Source organism: Bombus pascuorum, chromosome 3 (genome assembly GCF_905332965.1).
Source record: "Bombus pascuorum chromosome 3, iyBomPasc1.1, whole genome shotgun sequence".
In the NCBI taxonomy this organism is placed as follows: domain Eukaryota; kingdom Metazoa; phylum Arthropoda; class Insecta; order Hymenoptera; family Apidae; genus Bombus; species Bombus pascuorum.
The window spans coordinates 965,005-992,500 of record NC_083490.1 but is presented as its reverse complement, the minus strand read 5'-3'; the positions used below and the strand labels follow the sequence as shown (position 1 = coordinate 992,500).

The 27,496-nt window shown below is 45.0% G+C and overlaps 1 protein-coding gene across 24 annotated transcripts in view; it reads right to left on the bottom strand.

Moving 5' to 3' along the window:
* Positions 1-389: 389 nt before the first annotated feature.
* LOC132905237 (voltage-dependent calcium channel type A subunit alpha-1) overlaps positions 390-27,496 on the bottom strand; it is a 101,102-nt gene continuing 73,995 nt past the window's right edge. For 9 of the 24 annotated variants that reach the window (XM_060956333.1, XM_060956334.1, XM_060956332.1 and 6 more), the window contains 20 exons: positions 27,331-27,453; positions 26,684-27,247; positions 26,180-26,525; positions 25,847-26,011; positions 19,098-19,208; positions 17,058-17,141; positions 14,982-15,098; positions 14,853-14,918; positions 13,615-13,706; positions 12,094-12,578; positions 11,712-11,816; positions 11,529-11,632; positions 10,031-10,087; positions 6,472-6,659; positions 5,882-6,233; positions 4,279-4,406; positions 3,972-4,126; positions 3,620-3,652; positions 2,074-2,578; positions 390-1,810 (listed from right to left, as the gene is read on the bottom strand). In XM_060956333.1, the coding sequence (XP_060812316.1) occupies positions 1,771-1,810; positions 2,074-2,578; positions 3,620-3,652; positions 3,972-4,126; positions 4,279-4,406; positions 5,882-6,233; positions 6,472-6,659; positions 10,031-10,087; positions 11,529-11,632; positions 11,712-11,816; positions 12,094-12,578; positions 13,615-13,706; positions 14,853-14,918; positions 14,982-15,098; positions 17,058-17,141; positions 19,098-19,208; positions 25,847-26,011; positions 26,180-26,525; positions 26,684-27,247; positions 27,331-27,453 (3,820 nt within the window). In that variant the 3' untranslated portion in view covers positions 390-1,770. Of the gene's footprint in view, positions 1,811-2,073; positions 2,579-3,619; positions 3,653-3,932; positions 4,127-4,278; positions 4,407-5,881; positions 6,234-6,471; positions 6,660-10,030; positions 10,088-11,528; positions 11,633-11,711; positions 11,817-12,093; positions 12,579-13,614; positions 13,707-14,502; positions 14,595-14,852; positions 14,919-14,981; positions 15,099-15,821; positions 15,870-17,057; positions 17,142-19,097; positions 19,209-21,910; positions 22,022-25,846; positions 26,012-26,179; positions 26,526-26,683; positions 27,248-27,330; positions 27,454-27,496 lie in introns of those variants that run through there. The other 15 variants (XM_060956331.1, XM_060956336.1, XM_060956346.1 and 12 more) reach the window with 15 other exon arrangements.

Here is a 27,496-nt window from a genome sequence, read left to right as displayed (position 1 = left end):
AAAAATTCCTACGTATTTAGTTCGATGTATCGTTTAGCATGTGTATCTTCGAGTATTTTTTTTTTTTTTTACTTTTTTTTTTTACTTTTTTTTTTAAATAGCTACCCCTCTATCAGCGAGGCAACCGATTATTCGCATAATTTAGCAACGGTATCTTTTTTTTTTTCTCTCGTGTTCGATACATTTTTATAGGGTGATCGTACTTCGTTTTTTACGCAACGTTGTCGGCTGGTCGTGAATCTTCGCGAAAGTAAACTAAAGAGAGAACGTTGCACCGGCGCAAGAACCGCGGCTACCGATTTGCGAACGTACGAGATATCGGATGTTCGTAGCCACGGTTCTCGTTGCATTTCTCATCCGCTTTTCCGATACACCTCTTCCTTTCTCCTTTTCTTTCTTACTTTTGCACGGCTTGATCAACGATAGAACGGACCCGTAAGAAATTTCGATAGGTTCGATGTTTGCCTACTCGTTCGGTAAATCGAACGCTACTGCGACGAGAGATATTCTGAGCGAAATGGAACCAACTGCGCGCAAACAGTGACTCGTGAAGAAGAAGAACTTGTGCCTCGTGGTCTATATCGCATCGAACGTATCGAACGGTGCCTTTTTCCTACGCTTATACGATTGTATCTCGTTTAATTTTTTCGAATTCGTACGAAAACGCTTTACTCGTCGGACGAAATTCGTTCCCGTTGATCGATTCCGCCTGTTGGTTCGCATCGAGAACCTTCCTGACAAGTCGCTCGAGTTGGGCGCAACTTATAGAAAAATCAAGAAGATGAGACGTTTCGTTGGCAAAGGCGCCTTCGCATCGCCGACCAGTTCCTCCAAACATGTGGGGAGACAGGTGGGGAAACTCGCTGTATCCAAGTCGGTGAGAGGGCGTCGCGTAGGGCGCAACTGTTCGATACAGCCGTATTTGAAGAACTTGGTAGATTCGCGCGGAGAGGGATCCGAAGCGAACGCGCTCAACCGTAAAAGAGCGCTTCCCTCGTCGTATAATTCATCGTATAAAAAGTGGATCCTCCTCGGCTCGGTCCGTCGATTAAAAAGCACAGCGAAGGAAGCTTCGAAGTTGGAGACGAAAGAAAATTTCAGAAAGTTCCCACGAATGTAACTCCGACGACGCTTCAACTTCTTCGTAAGAATACCGCACGACAGGCGGTGATTGCGAATATTCTTTCCCTTTTTCTCTCTCTCTCTGTATTTCTCGTTTAGTTTTGATCGTTTTGCGCGTTAAACCGACGATCATCGTATTCGTGGCACATAGTCTGTTCGATGGTGGCCACCGTGACGACTGCTCGTTTTAGTATTATACGTACACGTTGCTTTGTTGTCCCTGTAACGATCATCCGATGTTGCTTTCGTTTCGGTCGCGTCATTTCCTTTGAAATACTTCGCCTGTCCTGTTTCTGCACCGTTCGTGAAACACGATTCGATCCGTTCGGTCGAGTCCTCCTTCGAACCAGCTGGTCATTGCATTTCAAGGTGTACCTTCTCTTCTACTCGGTCGTACCAGTAGCGACGTCGCTGTAACACGTAGCTTCGTTTCCTTGTCCCTGATCGCGTACACCTGTCCCGTCCGACTCGACGAACGGACATTAACTCTGACGTAGTTGCCAAGCTCGAAGCTAATCGATCGATTTTCATCGCTTCCGCGTTCGCGGTTAGATCGATGCGCCTCCCGACGTGGAAGATTCACGCGCAAACCCTAAGACGCCTGGGGGCGTCCACGTCACCGGACCACCGTCCAGGGTCCCACTTTGGCTAGCACCAGTCGTCTTCGTCGCTGTCAGAGTGTCTCGATCTGTAACGATCCGACGAAATGTTAACTCTCAACTTCTCAACGCGTTCGTTCCCAGTGGCTATCGAAAATTCACGTTTTATCTCATATCCTTATTTAATTTCACAGTCGATGGTTAGTTTTTCCTTTGAATATTTCATTCCACGACTCGATTTCTTAGACGGAATTCGTGAATTGGGCCACTGGCAACGGATAACGCGACTCGACGTTTCGTACAACGTCCAGCGTAACTCGAATAGTTGGAAGAAAATCGAAGGAACGCTCACCTGGGTGTTCTTTGCTTAGCCTGTGGCTGAGGTTTGTACCCGTTTGGCACGGGACTGGGCAAGAGACGGCCGCCGCGGCCCATTGCCACCGCCTGCTCGAAGCTCAACGGACAGTGGCTTGGTTGCATCGGTGGCAAATGCTGTCCTGGCGGCGGATGCTGTATGCCAGCTGGCAGCGTCGCGTGCATGTGCGAGCCGTGAGTCGGCGAAGCGTTCAACTTGGGGAAATTGATGTTCGCCGGTTTCAATTGCAGAGTCGAAGGTTTGTTGGGCGTTGGAGGCAGTAGACGACCCTGTCCCCGTCTGGTTACTAACACCGGATAACTGTGCTGATGGGGATGATGCCGATGATAGTGCTGGTGGGAATGGGCAGGCTGGCGACCACCGATCGGACTCGGACTTCTCGATCGTTGTTCCAAGCTTGTCGTCCCGTAATGCCGGCCTCGATCGATGTGGTGAATGGGACTCGGTGTCCTCGCTGGACTGGTCGAAGCGCTCCACGGACCTGACGAATATAGTCGTTAGCGTTTGCGTTTCCGGTCTCTCTACGCGATCACTATCTTTTCTACCTGCCCTAGGAGATCGTTCGATGAAACGGAATCGTTCGAGGACTATCGTAGGGAACATGGTGGTAGCCGAGGGAACGAACGTTGTTCGCGCGTCTAGGAGGATACCGGCGTATTTACTATAGATATCGAGTGGTTCGTAGCAACGGTGGAATTCGACTAGAGTCGGAGTCGGTCTAGCTGTTCGTTAACAGAGTGCCACATCGGGCAACATGCCGCATGCTAAACTCTCTAGCTCCACCAAAGATTCTAGGGACCGCGGTGCGTGCAGTTATACTATAGCTAAGTACAAACAACCAACGAGCGTCTAATCAACGATGTTTCTAGATGGGAGGGACAGAGTGCGTGTGTTTTCAGTGTGCAAGAGTGCTCGATATCGAAAGCCTGTGTTATCCATTTCGTGCAGTGCGGTGTCTCGAACGAATCAGAGAAGGAATCGCGAGTAAGTAATCAACGAATATAAGAAAGACAGAACGATGTACTAGGTATAGTAGTCGACGAAGAACGGTCGAGAAGAACTGGTTTCTTTGGAACTTTTACGTTTGCAATTTTCGAAACGTTCTCCGCGTATCCGATCGATAAAGAAGAGTTTGAAAAAGAACGAGGAAAAGTATGATCGTTCGTATTCGAGTGTCTGTTTTGTGCGATACTGTGTCGATTGCGTACTAATCTGTATCTGTTTGTTGTGTCGGTGAACGATGCGGCTGGAAAATGTACAACCGTGAAAGCCAAACGATAATCGGTGAAAGTAACGATGACAATGACGATGATGATATAACGATAACAACGACGATGACGATGACGATGACGATAAAGATGACGACGACGACGATGATATATCGATAATGATAATAATAAGGGTAATAATAACAATAATGATAATAATAACGATGATGAATAATGACGATGACGATGACGATGATAATAATAATGAGATTGCTTTGGAACAGGGAATGAAACGGAGTTGCGAAAGAAATTACCATCGTCGTAATAGTCGCAGTGGTCGTAATAGTCTTTGTAGGCGCATAACAGAACAAAACGAAGAAACATATTACATCGAGTGACACAGAGCTTCTGCCTCTTGCGAGTAAACCATTTATAGCGACATTCATATTTTTTTCTAAATCGTAACTACGAATCTCTCGTCCGTTCCACGGTGCCAGCATCGAACAGAGATCGGAGCGGAGTTCGTTCGAGACTTTTACGATCGTTTTCAAATACGATCCGTGTACGAGAAACGTTCGCAAAAGAGATTCGTAGGTTGGATTTCGTAAAAAGGACTTATCGTTGCACCGTGTTTTCTTCGACGAAATTATCATTGCTGTCTTGTACCTCGGATCCTGTGCCGATGATTGTACTGTGTCGGATGGGGATGATGCGTGTGTCTCTGAATCTCGACGACGTTGCTAACCGTGTCGCTAAACCCTGGTCCTTCGTGGTAATAATGACCATGATGATCGTATCCAGGTCGCCCTGGCGAGTGTCTCCTGAAAAAGAATCACGAATTAATTTCATATTCGCAGCGTGCGTATCATCATCCAACGTCGACTATAAGCATCGGTACACCTGCTCGTATTTTATCGCAAATTCGATGCTTTCCACTAATCTCATTTTCTAGTTACTCTCATCTTGTTCTTACCTTAGACTCGGTGAACGCGATGGATGTCTAACCGGTTGCACGGGTGGATGAAGTCTTTTGCCGGCGTGGGTAAGACTCTCGAGACTACCGGCACGCGAGTCGCTAACTACAACGTCCTGAAGCTCCATCTAAAAGAACAGACTCGTCGATTAGAGGACCGCCCCGAGAAACGGAATAAATCAGGAGTTTAAGGAGAGTCGGGGTGCCGGCGATTCTTTGCCTTCGTTACTAACGATTCGCGACTCGAACGAAACGTCTTTTCCGAATCGAGACGCCTTTTGCCTCCGGAACGCGAATCTCCGCGCGAGTCTCCCAAAAAACGTAAAACGTAAAGAGCAACGAGCGTGAATCGAAAATATCCACGATGTCGCTGTCCGCGCGTCAATTAGGTTCACGCGGATGGAAATTCGCGCTGAGATTCGTCTTCTTCTCGTTTGTCTGGTTTTGTCTCGAGAAAATGGCTCGACGATTTCGAACATGAGAAGAACAGTCAGCGAGAAGGAGCAGAGAAGTCGATATACAGGCACATGTACGCGCGTGTAGAAGCATGCGAGATAAAAGTTTCGGGCATGCACATGCTTTGCTGATTTAGTTTCGTTCGGAGCGGTTTAGGTGAGAGAAGAAGAGTTAACCAGTTAGTCGTGTTTGCACTACCGTTGCGACGAGCCGTCGCTCGTCTCACGGATGTTTCTTACTTACCGGCACACGGATATACATGGAATTATAACGAACAACGAGACACAGGGAGAACGAGGCAATCGTCGACGAATACACGAGTGCTTCGTTACTCTCGAGAGTAATCTCAAGGCTGAAAGCAGCTAGGGATAAGGGTGGGGTTTCTCTAAACATTCGCGTTGAACTTTTGCTAAAGAATTTCGTTTCGTTTCGTTTCTTTCTCGTATTTACACACGTGCCGAGACGAAGGCCGTTCAACATCGATTCGTAAATCGATCTTGATCCATGCCGAGTCACTTTGCCTGGCATATGCTTTCTCAGCCGTGTTTCGCGACAACCGTGCGCGAATCAAACAACGTTTTCACTAACCTCGCGAACGCCAGTCTATCCACTACGATACGGATCTAGTCGTCTAAAATCTATCCCGATCTAAGGGTGTCCTCGAGTCCGTCTATAAGGAATTTCTTTGGTTATTCACGAACTAGACTAAGGGAACTGCTTCTTCGTCTAATCGTAAATAAGAGATCACACGCGACTTACTACCACATCGTTCAAACTAATTCCACGAAACAAACGATATATCCCGTTCTAACGATAATCGATCTAAGTCTAATAAAGCGTAACGTCGCACACCGAGATCTATGTACAGAATCGGTCGGTTCGATCTAGAAATGCCAACAACGTGAAAAAATATCTGTACAATGCCGATCGAAGCGAAGTATCCTCGATCTACCGCGATCTAGACACGTGTCTCGAGGCGAAGTAGAACCAAGCGCACAGCAAGTGGAAATCCCTTAGCTCGCCAGCCTGATAAACCCAACGAGCTAAGTCGATTCGTTCTGTATCGCAACCGATCGAGGCAGATTTCGTGGGAAATCGAGATTCATTCGAAATCGAGGAGGATTTTAATTGAATCGAGCCGAGAGACCTTGTGATAACGGATCGAGGAGCGAGGTGCGTAGGTATTCTGGTGTTGATAGTACGAGGGTGGTCGGTGAGCATGATGATGATGGTGATGGTGATGGTGGTGGTGGTGGTGGTGATGGTCATAGTATAGATCATTGTCGGTATCGTAGTATTGGTCGTGATGGTGATGGTGGTAGTAGTAGTTTTGATCCTGCTGGGAGGGCACCTCAGCCAGCAATGGCTCTAGCTCGGGGGCGCGATCCTCGTCAATAACTACGGGTACAACCCCAGACCCACCCCCTCCCTGGCTACTCTCTCCGCTGCTGCCTAGTATATCGTACTGGTGGGACATCTTCCAGTTCACCTTTTTATTTCTGAAATCAAACCGAAACAGAAGAAGAAAATCCTTCATTACACCATTACCAATATTCCTTTCTATTTAGTTCTTCGTTTTTGGGACAAACCGAATTTCCCGCTATCGTTTCTCGCGTTTTAAGCTCTTACGAGCAACGATGTTCTTACAGAGCGAGAAACACGGTCTGTTGGAAAACGAAGCACGGTTCGGCGGCTAGCCGTCGATATCCGATCGAGATTAAAACGGAGACCGTGTACCTGATGCTACGTTGACGTCTACTGTGCTCGTCGTCTTCCTCCATGTGCTCCTTGCGTTGATCGAGCTTCGTTTCCGGCGTCGGCCGTACCACGTGTTCGAGGCTGTTCGCCCTACTTCCGGCTGCGTGATTATTTCCGGTATGATTTACCGCCGTCACGTCCAGTATGCAGTTGAATAAGGCCGATTGCTAAAGTCGAACGTGCGAAACCACACCGACTATCAGAGTTGATCGATATTTCTTTTATGTATGTGTTTTTATATTTTTACTTTGTCGTTTTTATCGATCGTCGTTTACAGACGTTTCGATCTTCGAGCCAACTCGTATTATCGTACAGTATGTACAAGGCACATACAGGCTTTCTTTCGTTTACCTTTTTTCTTTTTTTTTTTTTTTTTTTTTCTTATCTTTCTCTTGCGTGCTTTCGAGTTAGAAGGAAAAAAAGAAAGAACGATTAAGATAGAGCACGAGTTGTAGCAACGAAACGGCAGTAGAGAAATTTTCGCCAAAAGACAGAGGCCATGCTAGAAAGAGTATTACGTGACATGGTGCACTTGAGAGTGTCGCTAAGAAAAAGATTTTTTCCTCCAACGGCAAGAAAGTACACGTTTCTTTTTTTTTTTTTTTTTTCGTTTACTTTTTTTCTATTTGCTTTTTGAGATGCGTGTGCAGAGAATTGCAAAAAATGTCGAGCATCGAACGAAATTGTAGTAAAAGTGGTAACTGTAATCTGTGACGGTGAATCACTCTGGCAAAGCCTGTATATGTTTCTCAAAAGCTAGATTCTTACGTACGTATATCGATTATTTTTCTTATTTACTTGTCGAGTGTTTACAAGTGAGCGTAAAGAACTATATGCAAACGAAGACATTTAATTACTCGTCACGGTTACGGTACTGTAGAAATGCAAACGTTAGTAGGCATGCAACGTAATAAGCGAATCGTTCATATTCCTCGATGTTGGATAGACGCGCGCAATATTCCCTGGTCCCCCTGTAATTCTTCGAGGAAATCAATTTCTAAATCGGTGGCAGAGGAAGATGCACGATTGGCGAATATTTTCTTCGACATATCGATAGTACATACATATGCGAACAGGTCGTGGACAAACACAGTACACAAGCCAACCATAGCGAACAGAACTACTTTGGGGGTACTAGACTAACTCTATTCGTTTATCGTATACGTACACATAAACTGGACGCGGGTGTACATTTCACTCGAATTACCAACATGCCTACGTACGCCATATTTCGCTACGTTTCATCTACCGTCAATTATCTTCGTTCAAATACTATGAATACGATACGACAGAATTTTTTACTGTTCAAATACTTTTGGTCTACAAATATTTGGATACTTTAAAGAACGACGAAAAGCGCATCCTCGCGGAGGCCCTTTTTGCCCTCGACGATCGAGAAGCAACCCGAATATTCGCCGTACTTCGAACCGTCGTTAAATATCGCGTCGAATTCCGGCGAATGATCGTGGTTGCATCGCGAAGAAAGAAAACATTTGGTTGTTCACAGCATCGTTCGTTTCGAGAGAAAAAAAAAAAAAAAAAAAACAGGCCGTCGTCGAATCTTCCGTAGAAAAACTCGAAATCTAGCTGGTTAAAAAACAGTATGGTAGTCGTAGTCGTGTTGTCTGCGTGTAATCGAGTAACGGGATGCTGAATCGTGTGTCCTTGTTGTAAAATCGTGTGAGAAAGTAAGCCATCGGAAGAGAATCAGCAAGGCAACGAGTCTAAGGAAATTGTAGATTCTCTAAGAGTAATCACTACGCTACGTCGTTAGAGAGATTAACAGGTAGATAAGAAAGAAAATAATATACACTTTTGATACATATAACGAGAAAATCTAACTCGATGAACGCACCTCGATTCGATCTTTCCGCTTTCCCGAGAACACAGTCCCGGAGAATCTAGTTCGAATCGACGGTGAATTCCTCAATTTTTTGTCTAAGAGCTGCTGTAGGGTGGGGTGGGGGGGGGCGAACGAGAGAATAGAAAAGAAAAGAAGTAAGAAGAAAAGGTACAATCAGAGCTGTAGCAAAGTTTCGTAACAAGGATACATCGTTTTGAAAAAATTCCAAAAGAAACAAGTTTTAATGCTTGATCTAAGATCGACTATGTCGGACACCAACTAATCAAATACGTTTGGGCTTGGAGAACTATCGCTCTAAGAGATGAAATCGGATATCGGTGATCACTAATTGCGACCTAATTAATGGAATGATACTCGAGGCAAAAGGCGAGCTATGTTCGAGGATCGAGCCTCTTTAGTATTTTTCTATAGGAGGTACCACGTACTAGGTAATTTACTTACACACAGCTATATCGTGTTCTCGGGGCAAAGAGCCGATTCACGTGGGAACAACGTGCGAACGATCGCCCACGTGACATCGACACCACCACTAGAAAACTCAAAACGTCGCGATTCTATGCATCGTCGCGACTATCTTTCGTAGACTATCTTCGTTAAAAGAACACCTTCTTTCGTCGATAGGGCAAAGAAGAGGAAAAGACGATCAGAAGTTGACGATGCATAGAATCGAACGAATTTAACTAGATTCAAATATTATCCTAGACTAGTTGCTTATTGTTTGAAGAGGAAACGTGCCATTAAAAGAAAGGAAATTCTTTTAAAAGGAAAGACTAAAATATCTAAAAGTTCTATATAGTGTAAACTCGACGGATGCTCTAGTAATTACTTCCACTAATATATTAAGTGCCTAAGAAAGAAGAAAAGTTCGCTCGTGTGATTGTGATTCTATATAGAACGCAACTGCCGTTGATTTCGTCATTTTCATATTTTCTGCTTTCTCTTTTCGTAAAGTTCAAATTGCCGATAGCGTGTGCGGCGATTATACGCGTTCGCATCAATTGCGGTTGCGTTATCCTCTATCGATCTGTGATTCGGTGACAGTTGAACAGTTAAGGAAAGAACAAAGGTCTACGATGTGACGAAAGGAAAGTAACTCTAACGAAAATGTACATGTGTGATAAATGTCACAGTGTGTGCACGCGTCTGTATCGTGGATCTGTGTCGATACATAGAAAGAAACGTACAAGATTAAGAAGAAAAGAGCAGAGATACAACCGCCGATTCGTAAATTAAGAAAAAAAGAAAAAAAAAAAAGAAAACGAAAAGGAGAAAAAGAAGAATCGTACTATTATCAACGATCGAAATCGATCGATCGATCGAGTATACTTTGTAATATGTACAAAGGATACGGTACACGATAGGCTACTGTGTCTCTGCGGGAGATAGCGATCGAGATATAAAAGGAACGTATTATTAATGTTATTATGTACAAGAAAGGTAGATCATTCGCTGCAAAGTTTTCGCCGTTACTTTCCTTCTATGTACGCACCGTCGATTAAAACGTATCGATTTCGAATTTTCTTTAAAACCTCTCGACGATCCGCCTTGCAGCGAACGACGAAACACGTGAACGATCGTATTAGTGAAACGTAATGTAACTCTGTACAAAGAAAAAATAAAACGGAAAGACCGTATTAAGATGATAAGATAAGTAAGAGAAAAAGTAAGTACTACCGCCTGGGCTGCAGGACTTTGCCCGGCATTATCGTTATCGATAAGATCGTTATCGTTCTGGAAAACAAAGAGAAAAGACACAAAGAGATGATTGATAGCTGCGTGAACATCCTCTTGTCTGGGTATATAATAACTACATAAACATAATACAGTATCTGTGATTAATATCCAGTTTTCATAAATTACTCCTACGCTAATGTCACAATAATAACGATAATCATAATCATAATCATAATCATAATCAACCATAACAGTAATAATAATAAAGATAATAGTAATGAATAGTAATAACAAGAACAACAAGGTAATTCTATTTATCGATAATTCGAAGGTTCAAACCTCGTTGTCGTACTCTCTTTCTATGACTTTTCAATGGAAACACGTATAAATTCAACACACAGATTCTTTTCTAATATTCTAATCGTAACTCATTCAAGACTTATATCGTCCTAATTTTCTATGTGTAATCCGTATTCGCGTCGATACGTCGTACGCTGCGTAGCATCGACCGATCGAACGACCGAAATGAACTTCGGATCGTCGTCGTATCGTTATAGTCGTCAAATTTATCAACCTTGTCAACTAATTAAGTAGTAATAATTAAGTAGTAGCGATCGACGTATCGACTCTGGATAATCTACGTTTAGTCATTTGCATGAAATTTGAATCGTGACGTTCAGGAAGGGTGACACATCGAACTGCTTCTACACATATTGACTCGGCTAATTCAACTTAACAGACAGAAATTGAACGTCTTCCTTGTTCGTAATATTCAACTAACGATATATTACGCCGATTCGTTATCCCAGCGAGACCACTCCAACAAGTTTTTCCGAACAACCACATTTCCCTTTATCGACGTCTCGTTCGTTTTATTCGTCGTAGGACGGCTACGCCGGGATAAAGAGTTCGGCCAAAAATTTCCAATATTCTTTACTCGTTAGAACGTTTGAGAAATTCTCAGCACTACTGAGCACACATTAATATAGCGTCAGAATGTTGGGAAACAGGAAGAAAGCTTAGAATCGCGTCCATATTTCCAAATGCGTCTTGATATTTCCGATGAAAATCGTCCTCGAGGTAACTCGATCGTCTTATCCGTTCGATTCCGGGAATTTTCGAGTCTCCGCGATACTAAGCTTTCGTGGGCGATCAAGAAGCTACTTGGAATCTTGGAAATTCTCTATTCGAAACGTGATTTTCACACCGTCCATGTGAAATCCTACCACGAAGAAGCCAACGACAAACATCCATTCGAACTCAATCCTCGACTGCATTCCTACGAGGTTCGCCTGGTCGACTCGCTTCGTTTTAACCGAGTTAACCACTTTCATCGGGAAACAGTGCAAATTGACGATCTAACGAGGATATCAGCAAGGCGACGAACAAACCACGTGGAAGTGCAACACAGAGGTTCCTTGTTTGAACAGGGAAATATCGCTAGGGACTTCCATTTTCGTACGAGTTACACTCGAACCGTAACCAACGATAAACTCACCTGTCCGGTTGATTCTATCTGACCAAACCTGGTCGTCCTCCAACTTTCGAGTATCAGAAGGCAGACGTATATCTTACCAACGGTCATCTTATCTTTGCCTAATTCTAAAATCAAAGCAATAAAACGCTCGTTTGTAGAGTATCTCGAACGGCGATACCGTTCCAAGTTTCAGAAAATTCTCACCTTCGTTCCTAGGTATCAAAAGGTCCAACATCTTTTTCGCCTGCAGAGGCCAAATACTTCTGATCGTGTCTCTCAGTTCTTCGTTCGCTTGGTTCCTTTCGGAAGCTAAAAGCGAATACGAATCGTGAAGCGACGTTGTTCCAACGTACACGTCGATCCTAGATCGGTATCGATATAATCGTTGGGCGATATAAAAGCGATTCCGATAGTTTGCCAAAATTCGGCATATCAAAATTAAAGTCAATCGACTCGGTGAAATTTCAATTTTACGAATCGCTCGACGATCCAACGACACCGATCGTAGGTCAAATTCGAAAATAAGTCACACGACGCTCGTTAACGAGCTGACAGATTCGACGAAAGAGAGAATGCGAAAACTCACCCCTTCTCACTTTGATATTGAGATTCTCGCGAATCAAGGCGAACAGAGTGGTAGTGAAGTTCACCTTCAAGTCGACGTCCACCGGCATGTTCATCCTGATGAGCTTCTTATAGGCAAGCCTGTTTGGACATTTGTTACCAAACCCCAACGGTGGATCCATGTTCTTGAGCATGTCGTACATCTCGGTGTAATGGATCTTGCCCGTTGCGTTTGGATCGTATTCGGCCCAGATCCGAACGAACTCGTCCAAGTGATGAGCGCCCAGGATCGACGAATCTCTCGTTAAATAATCGAAATTGTCCATAATGACGGCAACGAAGAGATTCAGCATTAGGAACGAACAGAAGAAGATGAACGAGACGAAGTAGGCGTACGCGATGTTCGAGCCACAGCCACCGGGTTCTTGCTTTCCGGCTTTCACATCGCACGGACGACCTTTCACGCAGGACAGCATGATATTTGGCCACGCCTCGCCGGTCGCACACCTGATAACATTTCACGTTTCAATCGCTTCTCGCGGACGAATCGTTTTTAAAGAGAAGAGATTCCTATCTTCGAACGTCCGACTTTTATGAAACTTTTGCCACGCGTACGATTTTCAACGATACCGTGATACTCGTGATAAATATTAGGATAAGATTTGTACTTTGTTGTTGCTTTGAGAAAATTTCATGAAAATCGGAAATTCAAAGACGACGGCCTCTCTTCGTCGAACCTCTGCTACAATTTGAAAGCTATACCCATGGAAAGTTGATAGACATTTGTGCAGTAATCAACGACTTATGAAATTCATCTTGCTTCCGTTGCTATATGTCTTTCTCGTTGGATGATCGGTGTTAAATGGAAGTTGATAATGGAATTTCAGAATTCGTCGATCGGAACTCGCATGCAAATTACTCAACTCAACGAAGCATACGATAGGTCGTCAACGGGAACTTTTATAAATATTTCCACTTTATCGGTATCAAACTACAAACGTTTAGCGTTAGACTCGATTTTATACAAGTGTTTCGATACGTCGTTTATATCGAATCTATCGAATATGTCAGTGAGAACACGGTTCATGCATAGAACTCTGTTTCCTCGTGATCAGAATCAGATGCAACACCAAAAGCGAATACTGGTTGGTAGTAACTCGATTCTCTACTCGACTGCTCTACTACGGTGTTAGTTTGAACTTGTACGAAATAGGCGTAGTTTAGCCCGTTCGTGTTTAGTGTGTTAGTCGATCGAACCGATAGAACGTAAAAGTAATCACCTCGATCCTTATACGCGTATCTTTCTTTCTTATTCTGCGAAACATCGTCCAACGAGAATTAAGTTCCTCGAGAATTCAAGTTCCTCTGACTTTGAAATTTGCGTGTGTTTAAGTTTCAGCGCAGTGCTCTTTTCGCAAACAAACGAAACACCGACGAAAATATAAAACGACAGAAAAGAAAAATAAATATAAAGGGAACGAAACGTAAGTAGCTGGTTTCATTTTTGTATTTCTTTAATCGTAGTTTGTGACGTGTTACTTACCGAAAAAGCAACATCAGACCTTGAATGAAGCTTTGGAAATTGTTGTGCTTGGTAATAGAACTATCAGCATCCAGCGCGATGTTACCGAATACCTGAGTCCGACAGAAAGAAAAAGACCGTGGCCAAAGGGCCAGCACAGCATTAGCAACGTTTTTTCCTTCCGATCGATTCGATTTGATTTAACTTTAACGCACCGCGAAATTGACACGTTCGTCGTTTGACTCGTTCGACGAGTGACCAAGTGATCGTACACGTTGTTTAATTTCTACGACGATTTCACGTTACGATTAACCAGTGTACATAGCGATAGCGTCGATCTACTCTCTAACAATACGCATCCACCACATTAATTACGATCTACGGTCTTTTTAACTCTCTTCTTCGTCTTGACACCGTGATTCCCTCGAGAGAGACAGAGACAGAGACAGAGACAGAGAGTGAGAGAATTTCGTTCACCGATTTTTTTTATAAAATTCGATTTTGCAGAGAATCTCTCTGTCTCTCTCGAGCATCGCTATAACGTGATCAACTTGAATAAACTAGGGCAAGCATCTCTATGGAACAACTGTCTAGAGGAGATCTAATTGCAGGGTTCGATTACAACAGAGATTGACACGTCGAGCAGCTTACTTTTGTTAAACCTCATGCCAACAGCCCAGTACTCTACCATAATGGTCAGTCGCTACCGATCGTTCGTGTTTTTTGGCTGTTTTCGTTCGTTCTACGGGTTCTATACGTTTTACACGCCGATTTCTCACAAACGCGTGAAACACGAGATTCTTTCGCGAGGCAAACCAGATAAACGCGTGACTGATCGGTAGCTTTCTCGTGGACAAAAGTTCACTTTAGCCCAACTTGGAACTTGCTCCGTTTAGCTGCTCGACTCACCGAAAAAGCAACATAAGACCAGCGAAGAAGGACTGAAAGTTGTTGTGATCATCGATCGCTGTTCCTGGATCGTTCGATATATTTCCAAAGACCTGACAACGGAATTTCATGGTCACTAATGGTCCCACTCACGACCGAGTATCGTTTAACATTCTGTTCCCGTAAATAGCATGACTCGCCCTGTTCCCGACCGAGTCGTCTCCGATGTCGACACTTTTCGAATTGTCGCGCATTGGAAACTCTCGGTACGACTCGACGGTCGTGTCCGTGATATCAAAGACGGAATTAGAAAACTGTTGACGAGCGTGTAACAAACGTCGAAGGAATTTCTCCGACGGGAACATACGTACCTGCATACCGATGATCGCGTAGATGAAGAACAACATCGCTATGAGAAGACAAACGTAAGGCAGAGCCTGCAATAAGTTTGGAGTTAAATCGATTCGATCAGACAAAAAGATTCGACAAAGTCGACTTACTTTGAAGGATTGTACAAAGGTCCAGAGTAAAATTCGTATCGTGTAGCCCTGCCTCAGTAGTTTGATCAGCCTGGCGGCGCGAAACAGTCTCAGGAAGCCGACGTTGATAAAGTTCTCCTGCGGAGGACACAGGAAATTGCACTTAATCCCCAAAAATGCCGGCTCCTTATCGTAATAAGAGGAAGGCTTCGCGCGTGCAACGCCACGGTGTCGTTAGTCCGTCTCGAACCCGTTCAAACTCGTTCGAACGCGGTTAGACGCCGTGTTTTTCGACACCGTTTCGATGCGCGAACGAAGCTACAGAGGAATCCGTGGGATCTTACGGTGCTTTCGTTCCGACGTACCTTCCGGGCATCGAAATATTTATCCATCGCAACGTGATTTTAACGCGAGATTTAACGTGCTTTCGTTAAAGCGTTAGAATCACGTGGATCGTTGTACGAGAGTGTTCGGTAGGTCGTTCGTTAAACCCATTTGCCGCAGTCAAGCCTCTGTATCGAGCGAGACGACCGCACGGTGAAGCAACGTGAAAAATTTGATCGCGCGTTAATACCGCATCCATATGCCATTCGAGGTTGGTTTGTTCTCGTGTGCTGCTGCCCTGTGTACTCTCGTAGAGTATATGTCGTGTGCAATAGTAAGAAGGATCTCGAGAATGTTTATGCGTTGTATTACTTCCTTGTATCGCGTAATTAATTTATTTATTTGCAACGAACGAGCAACCGTGATTGTTCGTCCTTCGGGATAACAAAGAATCATTCGTATATGTAATTACGTATCTCGTCTTCGACATATTGATCGAACTTACGTCTGTGGGTGTAAATGTGACGAAAGTTATACCTTTTTTTCGCCTAGTTGGCCGCCACTGGGCATACTCGAAAACCGCTCCTAGTACAAAAATACACGACATTGCAAGATTATTGGATCGACCGGACGGTATGCACACTGATCTCTTAATATGCGAATATAGAACAAACTAGCGGAGATTTACATGTATGTATGTGTGTATGTATGTATGTACGTATGTATGTACGTATGTATATATATATATATACATATAGAAGATATAAACGAAGCTTAGTCTGGCGGCCACTGAGACTGACGCTTGTAACAACTGTCGTTTACGCGAAGCTTGGTGGAAAAGGTACGGCTTTGGCTTACCTTGATATCTAAAAGTAAGTTTCAGCCAAAATACCACGTTAATCGTTGTCGATTCAGCAAACCTACTAGGAGTGCAAGCATTTAAGGGAGATCTCGACTCGACAGCCTCGATGTGGCATCGACGCTCAACTATATATCTGACGCTTTTACTGGATCATAATTACGGCATGTGGAAGTATAGCACGATGTTACTTCGGGTCTTGGTAAATACACTTCTACTACAGAGGAGTAAAGAAATACTTGATGGATAGTGCTGTATTTATGTTGATCGTTCGAAAGAACGTCGTCTTTACTATACGCAGTGAACAAGAACGAATCTTTCGAAAGAAAACGCTCGCGAAGCTTTCTCAAAAAAATAACATCTCCTTTCTCTTCTATTCTTTTCTTTTCTTTTCTTTTCCTTTCTTTCCTCCGCGACCGTCGTTGCAAGTAATTTATCTTCGAAAGCGTTTCCTCCCTTCGAAAGGGCACTCTGACATCGTAATGTACATGATGTATACTGCGTATACGTATAATCCTGGTAATTGTATAACGTACAGGTGTGATAATGTACAGTGTGAATGTGTAGCGTATGAATGCAGCATAAAGCTACGCAGATACGTGAGATTGTAGGGGCTCGAATAAAATCGTCGATTTTACCTGCTAACGTGTTATATTTGTACACTTTGCTGAAACTAAAGAAGCAGCAAAAGGGTTAAAGGAAAGACAACACTCGATAATAATGTACAGTCAAGCAAACATTGGATCAAGAACACAGTTAAGAGGACTGGAACGAAAGGTTCGTATAATCGGGTTTCTCGTTAGGTAAATCAAACGCCTGGACATTCTACTTCTCCTTTCGTAAAACTACTTCACTCTGAACATTTACTCGACTCAGCGACTGTAAACGGCGATTCTCGCCGAAGCTCTACGTACCCCGAACTCGATCACGAGGGCGTCCACGATGCTGCCGATCACTGTGACGAAGTCGAACATGTTCCAGGCATCCTTGAAGAAATTCTGTTCGCGGGGGATTAAACAAGAAATCGATTAGAAACCATCGCGCTATCGAGTTTGCCTATCGTTGCGTCCACCAAGCTTCTTCCAACGTATTTACCCATTTTCGCTCGCCAAACGATCTTCTTTTTTTCTTTTTTTTTTTTTTCTCTCTTCTCCGTGAACCGGTAATCGGATTTCCAACGAGTAGAACGTTGGAAGAAACTCGGAGACAGTTTGCGAGTGTGTGAATGGTTCGCGAAACTAGCGCTAAGAAACTACCAACTCGGTTGGAAAAAGAAAAAGAAGGAAGCTCGGACCCGCGACAACGGGACCGACCTTTCCGTTCCTTTGTCGTTCGTGTTTCCTAGTGTACGTGTGCTTCTGCGTGTAGTCGTGTGTGTAGTCGTGCGTGTACTCGTGTTTGCGCACGTGTGTATCGCTACGCGTATTTTCACGGGTGTGAATGTCGGTTTAAGAGATAAATACACAGAGTTGTGCTTTGGAACGATACGTCGGTCAAAGAAATAGCGAAAAAAAAAGTGGTCGATCGTAAGCGTAGTCGACGAAAGCGGTCGACGTAACAACCCGATACCGTAACGTCGTGTACGTAAAATAAAAAGTATCGTTCGTCGGTAGGTAAACGTAATTGAGAGTCGAAAAGAAATAATCTACCGATATCTCTCCAATTTCTTCTCGCTCGTAGTTACAGTGTTGTGTGACAAGATGAAGAGACTTGGCCGAGAGGGTCTTTAGACGATTACGAGATAGCCGAGTCGCACGGTTCGGTGATCGATGATCGGCTGAACTATAAGTGACGGGATCTCTTCTAAAGATGTATCTACTACGGGAGCATGCCGTAATAGGTATAATAGCAAGCAAACTAGAGAGAGATAGAGACGCGGTTCTATCGCGAGAAGCTCTACTTTCTCCACCTTTTTCCGGTGGCCAGGAAAGAGGTCACTTTCGTCTAATGGTAGAAAAATATATATGCAAGCCAGTAGAGATTAATCAGCGTAACAATCTCAACTCTATCGCAGCTTCTCCGTACTATCGCCAGTTACAGTTTACCTCTAGCGGTTTTACTTCTAAATACAGGGCGATTCAAAGGTATACCGACGAACTTTCTTCCTTTTCACGACCGTTTGCGAACAGTACGCGTAAAAACAGCAGGAAGGTGGGAGAAATTACAAAGCGACTAACTTTACGGCAAGCGTACGCTCGTATATGGTTGATAAACCAATGAAAATATTCTACTTGGTCATTCGCTGACGAGGTAAATACTTTAGTTTTTATCACGGTCGGTCGCTTCTTCGCCGCGGCAGTATCGACCGCTACGCACACGGATAAGGTTTTTTTTCTACGAGCATTTCGCAGTATTTCACCACAGTGGGACGCCAATTATTAATACTCGTTCCCCCCATTTTTACGAGTACCGCTCGAAGTTAATCGGTACACGTTTCGATCGCACTTGCATCGTAACTCTGAAACAGATCAAACAACAGGGGGGATCTTACGTTCACAAAACTGTCTACTTGTCACCGCGTCGATCGAATTACGCGGACAGACCGACTCGAGAAAGCCACACAGTCCTCTCGCTTCAATTTCCACGTTTCGATCGCTCCTCGATACGATATACGCTCGATATATTCCTCTTTTCTGGCGCTGGTCGTACTTTTCCTTTTACAAACATTTTTCCCGATCGACGACGATCGTTCGATCTCCAAATCGCGGCCACGCGAACGCTCAATCCTCTCGCCAGTTACCGCGTTTGAATTTCCCTCGCGCCACGTCGACAACGCGCAGGCCTGATTCAGCTTCGGTACAGCGAAGAGATTTAAAGAAGAGATTTACGTAAAGAAGAAAAAAAAAAAAGAATTAAAAAATGTAGAACTTGTGGTAACACTGTATAGGCTATAGAGATATAGTTGCGTGTGATTGAAATTGGTGGAGTTAGTGATTAAGAGGATTTTTCTATACCTTGTATCCGAAGGCGACGAGTTTGAGGATGCACTCAATGAGGAAAAGGAATGTGACGGCGAAGTTCACGATGGTCAAGGCATCCACAAGTTTTGGCGGCGCCTCGTGATACTATAAAATACACCCAACACACAGACGTAACACAAGCCTAGATTTTGTATCTTTGCCCGTCTTTTTTTTCTTTATTTTTCCCCACTACGATTCTTTTCTATGTCGCGAGTCCGCCGTTCGTTAAACTCGATTTCACGCAACTTCTCCTCAACTTTCCAGACGGGCTACACACAGTCGCGTCGTGTTTACCGATAATAATTCGCGTACGTTCTACTACTCGTATCGTTCGGTTTTCGTTACTCTCTTCGTTTATCTCGTATCAAACCCCCCGACGTTTTACTCTTCTATTTTCCCTCGTCGTTCGACGACTCGAGCAAATTCTCTTTCTCCGCGAGAGACGTTTCCCACCCGCTTACTCGCTCGTAAGCAGTCGTACGAAAAGAGAAAAGAGAGAGAGAGAGAGCAGCGATTGAAAGCTCGAACGAAAGAAAGTTTGCTCGATTCGTTCGTCGAGACTCGAAGTTGGCTCGCAACGGGGTTACTTCGACATCACCATCGACTCCTTTCTATAAACGTTTACCCCGCTCTCGTATCGCAGATACATCCGCGCGACAGCTTCCAACGATAAAGAGGAGAGAAACGCGAGGAAATTTCAATACTTACGACTGTGGCTGGCGCGGCAAGCAATTTTCGCAAGATCGAAGTAATCCCTTTGCGATAAACGGGAATCGGCGGCTCCCTCGTTCGATCGAAGAACCCTTCGATCGACCTAACCTGTTATTTTCTCCTTCCCGAAGTATTACGAGCAAGTCTAACCAATCTTCGACAGAGCGATCTGTTTTTTCCAAGTAACCGATCGTTCCCGCGCGCTTCATCGGCGCACCCGAAACGATCCATTTGGTGTACGTGTGTGTATCTGTGTATGCGATGGGTGTGCGTAGAGCCCGTAACTGGTCGTTGCCGGTGGTGGTAAAACGGCATGCGTGTAGCGGAAATCGGTGACAGTCGTCGAGCCTTCTGTTCTTTTCGTTCTACTTTATAATCGACCGTTCCATGTCGAAGCACCGAACGTTACGTCACGTTCCATCGTCAACGGAGTTTCACGAAGGAGTACAAGTTTTATTTCGTTCTACTCTTTCGTGACTCCAGCGACGCGTGTACATCGAAACTCGGAACGTACCGTCGTTCGTTCGGTACTGTCGTTCACGATCGTATCTCGACGAAGCGGCGATCGTGACAGTGATACTCGTCGTTGGCCCATAACACGCAATCTTTGCAAACAACAGAGACACCGTTCCACGTCGAAGATCGATTTTATCCGCGATCGTCCGCCCAACGTACTTTCGTCGATTTTATCGTCTCGCTTTTATTTCGGTCGACGATAACTAACGAAGAAAGACGATCGAGGGAAATCGATGCTCCGCGTCGAAGCAGCGGTGCACGCATGCGAGAATAAAAAAATACATCAACGTGCGGTGATTACGTGCGGATGCAACCAGGCAATGAGCATACGGGGAGCTTTAGAGTTACGTTCATCGTGCGTGCTAGCCGGATTTACTTCCTCGAGGCGGTCCCCTCCGTTCGACGTATCTCGTGGGAAAAGTCTGGTCGGAAAATTAAAACAACGAGCCGAAAAAAGAATAGAGACAGAGAGAGAGAGAGAAAGAGTGTGTGTGTGAGAGAGAAAGAGAGAGAGAGAGTGAGAGAGATATGAACGAAAGAATAAATTGACGTGATCGTTATGGTTTTTGTATCTTCGTGTCTGAATACCGACCAATGTGAAACGCTAGTGTGTCGTGTAATGTCGTGTTGCGTGTGCGTGGCTTTCGAATATGTTTCATAAACTACCTTTCATAGCGATATCTCGAGGACGCGTTTAACAACGAGTTAAACTTAGTTTCGAAACTAACGTTCCACGTCTTCTTTTCGAAACAACTCGCGGTTAAACGCGTTTTCTGTTCTCGTTACGCGTACAATTGCGTCCATAGACGCAATCGTATGACTACGGATTTTGGAAAATTCTATTTCCATGTTTCGTGTTTAATGATTCCGAAAGTGTCGAGTCGACGAAGACCGCGGATCGACAAATTTCCAAGACGAACGTTCTACCAAGTTTTCTTCGATATTTCTCGATGCTACGATCTTCGTAGAGCAAGAAAATGCGTGTACACGAACGCGCAACGCGTTCGATCGGTGTTCAGAGCCGAGCATCCGCTGCGATCTATCGCCAAAGTACGTAAGCTTCTACGTAAACGGACAACCAAGAGGAACGAGAATCGACAAAAGACGCGCTACGGACGTTTAGCGTCTGTTCAGCTCTGGACACCAAAGGTTCTCCGACAATAAGTAGTGATCTGTTACACTCGTGCATACACGTATCCTTGCGATACACGGATATTTTCGAGTACTCGAGTAGACAAGATACTACCTATTCTTCCAAGAGAAAAAAAAAGCTCTAATTGCACTATAACAAGCGAAACTTACCAGTCTACTTCGAAAACTGATTCTGCGACCATCTTCTCAAATTTAGTGACAACTCGAGTTTAATCGTTGCTGGATCTCTTTCTTTTTTAATCGTGCAAACATCGTCAACGCGGAACGACGGATACGACCAAGACGGCAGAGTCGCAGGCATCATTTTTCGAGGGAAATACCGCTCGAAGCGTGATCGCACGCTCGAGCTGGCTACTCTAAGCGAGTACGTTCTTTCGATAATCTGTTCGATGAGGGGAGGTGGGATTTGTTGGTATAGTGGAGCTTACCCTGACGCCGAATGCGGCGATCTTCAGTATGCACTCGACGGTGAACATCCCCGTGAAGCACATGTTCATGTACTTCAGCGCGTTCTTGTACGCGTCGCTTTGCCGATGGAACTGCAATGCATACACTGACAAACACACGGCCGAGAGAGACAGACAAACGGACGTACAAGCCTATGAATTGCCGCGTATTCCGACCACGAGCCACACGGTGGGAATCGACGCTTCTATAACCACCGCGATTCCCCCTCTCGCTGTTTCTCGTCTTTCTCCGTGCCTGCCGGAAAACAGCGGCAACGGCGAAACACCGAGAATCGGAGGAGAAAGGGCAAGGGCTCTTCTTGACGATCAAGCGATCCGTCCATCGACACGCTTACCGAACACGATCTACGGACGTACGTGCACGTATTTTGCCATAAAGTCAAAGGAAGAATCGTTGAACGTGCTGGAAATCGACTTGTTCCAAGTTTAGCGCGTTGATAAATTTAGCATCCTCCGGCTCAGGATATCGCGACAACGATCGAAGCGTCGCGTATCGTTGGACGGTTCCCTCGGTGTGACACGGTATTACAAATATATAAAAGACGTGTGTATATATATATATATATACGATATATATATATATATATGTATATGTATATATATGGATATATAGATATAGAGTATAGTGAGGGACTTTCCAGTCGACAGAAAAAGGGAGACACATAGGCGTATAATATTAGCGTTAACCTAGATACGTGTATCTGTACGACCGTACAGGGTGTGTACGGTAACGGTGACATTAAAGGGATTGTTTCCTCTTTTATAACGGTAAAGTGAGGGGGATGGCTTTAGGCGGGCGGTACCGTATCAAGCGTGGAGCTAACTTGTGCACATGACTATGTCGGTACAAACTGGATGTCGCGACACGGCGATCTTTCCGTCTTCTAGAATGGAATTACGTCGAAAAATTGAATCTTCGTACCGATAGGACAGGTCGATTACGCGATATCCTTACGGATTGGCGATCGATCGCACATCGAGAGCTCCAGCGATGATCGATCGCGTTTGACGAGACGCAACGACCGAGGGGACGAAACCGCGATTCCACGACGTTCATCGTATAGTTTGGAATCATCGCGTTGTTCCATAGAATTCGCGCGATTCCACGTTTTCGACAAGTAGGTACGTACGAAAAGATCGTAAAACGGTATCTCTCGGTCGTTCGCGTTAGGATTTGTTTCTAGAGTGGAGCGATACGAGAGTTTGGTGTGCTGGAAGAGAGAGAGTCAGAGAGTCGTGAGAAACTAGAGGAAGAACGAATCGCAAGTCGGCGAAAAGAAAAACGACGAAAGGAAACGAAAAGACGAACCGAAAGGAGTTAAGATATATGGAGAGCGAGCTAAGGCACGATCGAAAGAAAAAAGAAGGGTGGTTGGTGGAAGGAAAGGGAGCGAACGGTGTATGAAAAGAATCGTTTCGTTCGAGGTACTAAAATAATCTTTCCTCTTTTCGTCTGTTCGATTTCGAGGAGGGGATTGGAAGGATCGAATCGTGCGGGCGCCCCGTGCAAGAAACGTGTCTTTTTCTTTGGTATTGGAACAAACACACACACACACATTCGGTAGACCTCGTGTTGGTTGGTTTGCTCGACACACAGTCCAGTCGAGTTGGTTTCGCTTGCGAGCAGCCAGCATGCGACACGCAGTTTTGTAAGTACGTGTGTAACGAACAACGGATGTGACATCTTGTGTGCGATACGTGCTGCGGAACGTGTCGGGAACAAATACGTGCCTTTGGCCGAAGAGATCCAGCCTCGTCGTTTCTTCCCTTGACTTTCGTCGATCGCGTCGAACTCGACAGAGAGTCGACGCTCCGACGAGAATTTTAGCGAAGAACGACGATCTGGTTTCTCTTGGCCGCGATATTTAAATATCGTGTGTCGCTTGTGTGTGCTTCGCATTCACAAAACCATGTGCAGTACGGCGTAGAAAATGATTGATCGATGTTGTATCGCATCGTCAGGCAGCATTTTCAAAAACGAAAAAGGAGTCGAAAGGAAACGAGCGATGCTGTGTACCCGATCGAACTTTTGGCGTGGATTCGACCTCGGTAACTGCATAAGTATACGCAGACGTATGTCTGTATCGCGTGGATCGACTCGACTAGCCGAGTCGCTAAGCATGATCGTACACGTGTCGCGTGCGTCCTCCAAAACTTCTACGATCGCGTTGTTCGAGCGCTGCAACACCAAAGAGCGTGAGTTTGCTCGCCACGCTAATTCGTTCGTCGATTGCGTCTGCCACGTAATCGTGATCGGTCGAGGCGAGAAGCGTATCTCTTCATGTTCGCAACGATCGGCCTTCTAACGAGTAACGCTGGAACGCGAGAGACAGCTGGTGCGCAGAGCGCAAAGACAGTGCGCGCCAGGCGAATAGACCCAGCGTCCAAGAAAACGAACGAATCGAGAGAAAGATAGCAAAAAGAGCACGAGAGAAGGATAGTGAATTCGCGTGCAGGGCTGTTGTATGCCGCAGCCTTTTCTCTCGCGTTATTTCGACCGTGTACTTTCTATTCTCGTTGATCTTCGATCGAATCAAGCCAGTTACTTGTGCAACGCTTCGAACCCCGCCACCAGTTCAAACATGGGCTTGTCAAGGCGTACGAGTCGAACGCACGTCGTGTTTATGTGTGGGTGTGTGTGTGGTCGTGGGAACACATCGATATTCGATATCGGTTTTTCCACGCATCTTCGAGTACGTCTACTATCAAGACGAGGACACAGCAGCGGGCATGCAATAAAAAGAGGAGCAAGGAGTAGAAGAAGAACGGCACAGAGAAAAACAAAACGGTCGCGGAACGCACAACTTTACCGAACGTAATGAAAACAAGCGAAACGGAAAAAAAACGATATACGAAGGGAAAATAAAAGAAAGGAAACGAAAAGAAACGTTGGATAAAGACGCGAGACCGAGGTAGGTGGTAGGACAGGACAGAGCAGAGCAGAGCGCGAGTGCCGTCAAACGTTTCGTTTACTTTTCAACGCGTTCGAATTCGGCCGCTTGAACCAAAGAGAAAGAGAGAGAGTAAGAGAGAGAGACCGATTACAAGGGATCGATATATTCGAAAAAGTACCTACTTCCATGAAAGATCCAATCGGCTTTAGTCGTACGAACCGATTGCAAATTCAATGGACGAGCGAGACGGACCAACGTGCCGGAAGATGCGAAGGCACTCGCGCATGCCTGGCATGGAAATAAAAGTGTCCCGATACTGGAACGAACGGGAAAGAGCATAAAGTAAAAAGCATCGAGACACGTCGTGAATCACGATTGTTCAACTAAAGTCTGCTCCGAATGGATTGAAAATGACGAAAGAAGGAGAAAGAAGAGAAGGAGCGTTTGGTTTTCCAGAGGGAAACGCAAGAGTATTGAACACAGCTGTGTACACGTATCAGTGGGTACAAGGATGACAATTATACAGAGAACAATAAGTAAATTGGCAGGCAAGAACAACAATGTCCTCGTACAGATATAACGTTATATATCTTACAGTTGCCTCGAACTCTCCATTGTGCACGTTTGTCGATAACGACGAGTGATAGATACGTTCTCGCGACTCTCGAAACCACGAGAATCGGTGTTAGGCTGCTTTTCGATTGGTTAAAGTTGCCAAACGCGAGATCAAGACTCGACGAAACGCGAGAAGATCGAGTACAGAGAGAAAGGGGAAAGAAATGTTGAATCGATCGTTGTTCGTAAAGTTACACGGCTTACGCACGAAGGATACCAACGCGTGCTTCGTTCCGGCGCTCGTTATTCGGTCTTCTCCGTCGTGCGTTATCGTTGTTATCAGGCGCGTAACGTTCACAAGAAAATCTAATTACACGCTTCTCTTCGAGACGTTTGTCGGAGAGAAAGAGAAAGAGGGGCAGCAAACCAGCTAATCGTTGACGCTTACCTTCATCATGAGCAGTACTGTGTTTAATACGATGAGACCCATGATAAAATATTCGAACGGCGTCGAAACCACTATTCTCCAGATTTTGTACTTTACGCTGTTCCGTTCTTTCGGCATGTACCTCTCCAACGGGCGAGCTTGTATCGTGAAGTCTATGCAAGATTTCTGAAACGAACGGAAACGAAACGAATGAATCGATCACGCTAGTTTCAAACCGCGTACGATATACGTCTCGTATACGATTTCTCTTAACGTTAGACGGAGCCAGCATCCTCTCGTTAGTATACGTCTGATACAGAGATCCGGTAGCTAACGGTAGTCCGGCCAACCAACCTGATTTTTGTCGATTTCGCCGTCTTGCAATTCGGCCTCTCCCTGCTCCTGGAAAGTGATGATAATCAAGGCCACGAAGATGTTGACGAAGAAGAATGGAAATACGATGAAGTAGACGATGTAGAAAATGGACATCTCTATACGAAAATTTTGAATGGGGCCTTTGTCCTCGTACGTGGCCGCCATCGAATTCTGCAGGATTTGTGGCCAACCCTCGCCAGTTTGCACCGCGAACAACGTCAGCATCGCGGCCATCACGTTGTCGTAGTGAAAAAACTGCGACTGCCACTCTCGTTTCCTTGGCTCGGGCAATAGGGCGCCCTCTTCGAAAACGAAATATTGACCCCTGCGAGGCACAGCGAGGAGAGCACGGTGAAACGTAATTGGAATTTATTTGGACCGTCGATAAGAAAGCACGAGGACAATTTTTACGATAAAATCCTGTACCTCGATGTCGGTCGATCGGTTTCGCCGGGTAAAGGGAAAATGAAACGAGATACTCACTGGCAATCCTGTTCCGTGTATTTGCTCTCGTCGTTGCAGTAGAAGAACTTGCCGTTGAACAGCTGCACCGCGATCACAGCGAATATGAATTGGAACAATATATACACTATGAGAATGTTGATGACATTTTTAAGACTGTTCACCACGCAGTCGAACACCGCCTTCAGCTTCGGCACTCTCTTGATCGTCTTTAACGGTCTAAGTACTCGGAGCACTCTCAACGACTTGATCGTCGAGAGATTTTGTCCAGCCGAACTACCGGTCATGTCAAAGGCGAACGAAACCGCGGCGCATATCACAACCACTGCGTCCATAATGTTCCAGAACTCGCGCAGATACGAGCCCGGGTGAAGGATAATCCCTAGATCGATGATCTTCAGTATCATCTCGACGGTGAAGACACCGGTGAACGCGTAATCGAAGTAATTCAGGATTTCGTTCCTCGGCGAGTTCTCCTTTACGGGATCTTCGGCGGCCAACGCGATACTCGACAGAGATATCACCACCATTATGAAGAAGTCGAAGTACCTCAGGTTGACGACCCAATGGGCGGCTCTTCTTACGCTGTCGTCAAACACGTTTTCGAATTTCGTATTTTATATAGCGATCGTACGAATCTAAACGGATTAGCGAAACGGCCAACTTACGGATTCGTAGGGGACAGTATAAACATGGAGGAGTATGGCAGCATTGGTTTTGGTCCCGTGTCATCGTCTTCATCCTGCTTTTTCTCTTCTTCGGACGACTGTTTACCACCTTTTCCGTCTTTGCTGAAATTCAAAGACATTTTACCGTTGGCAGCGTTACGTTCGC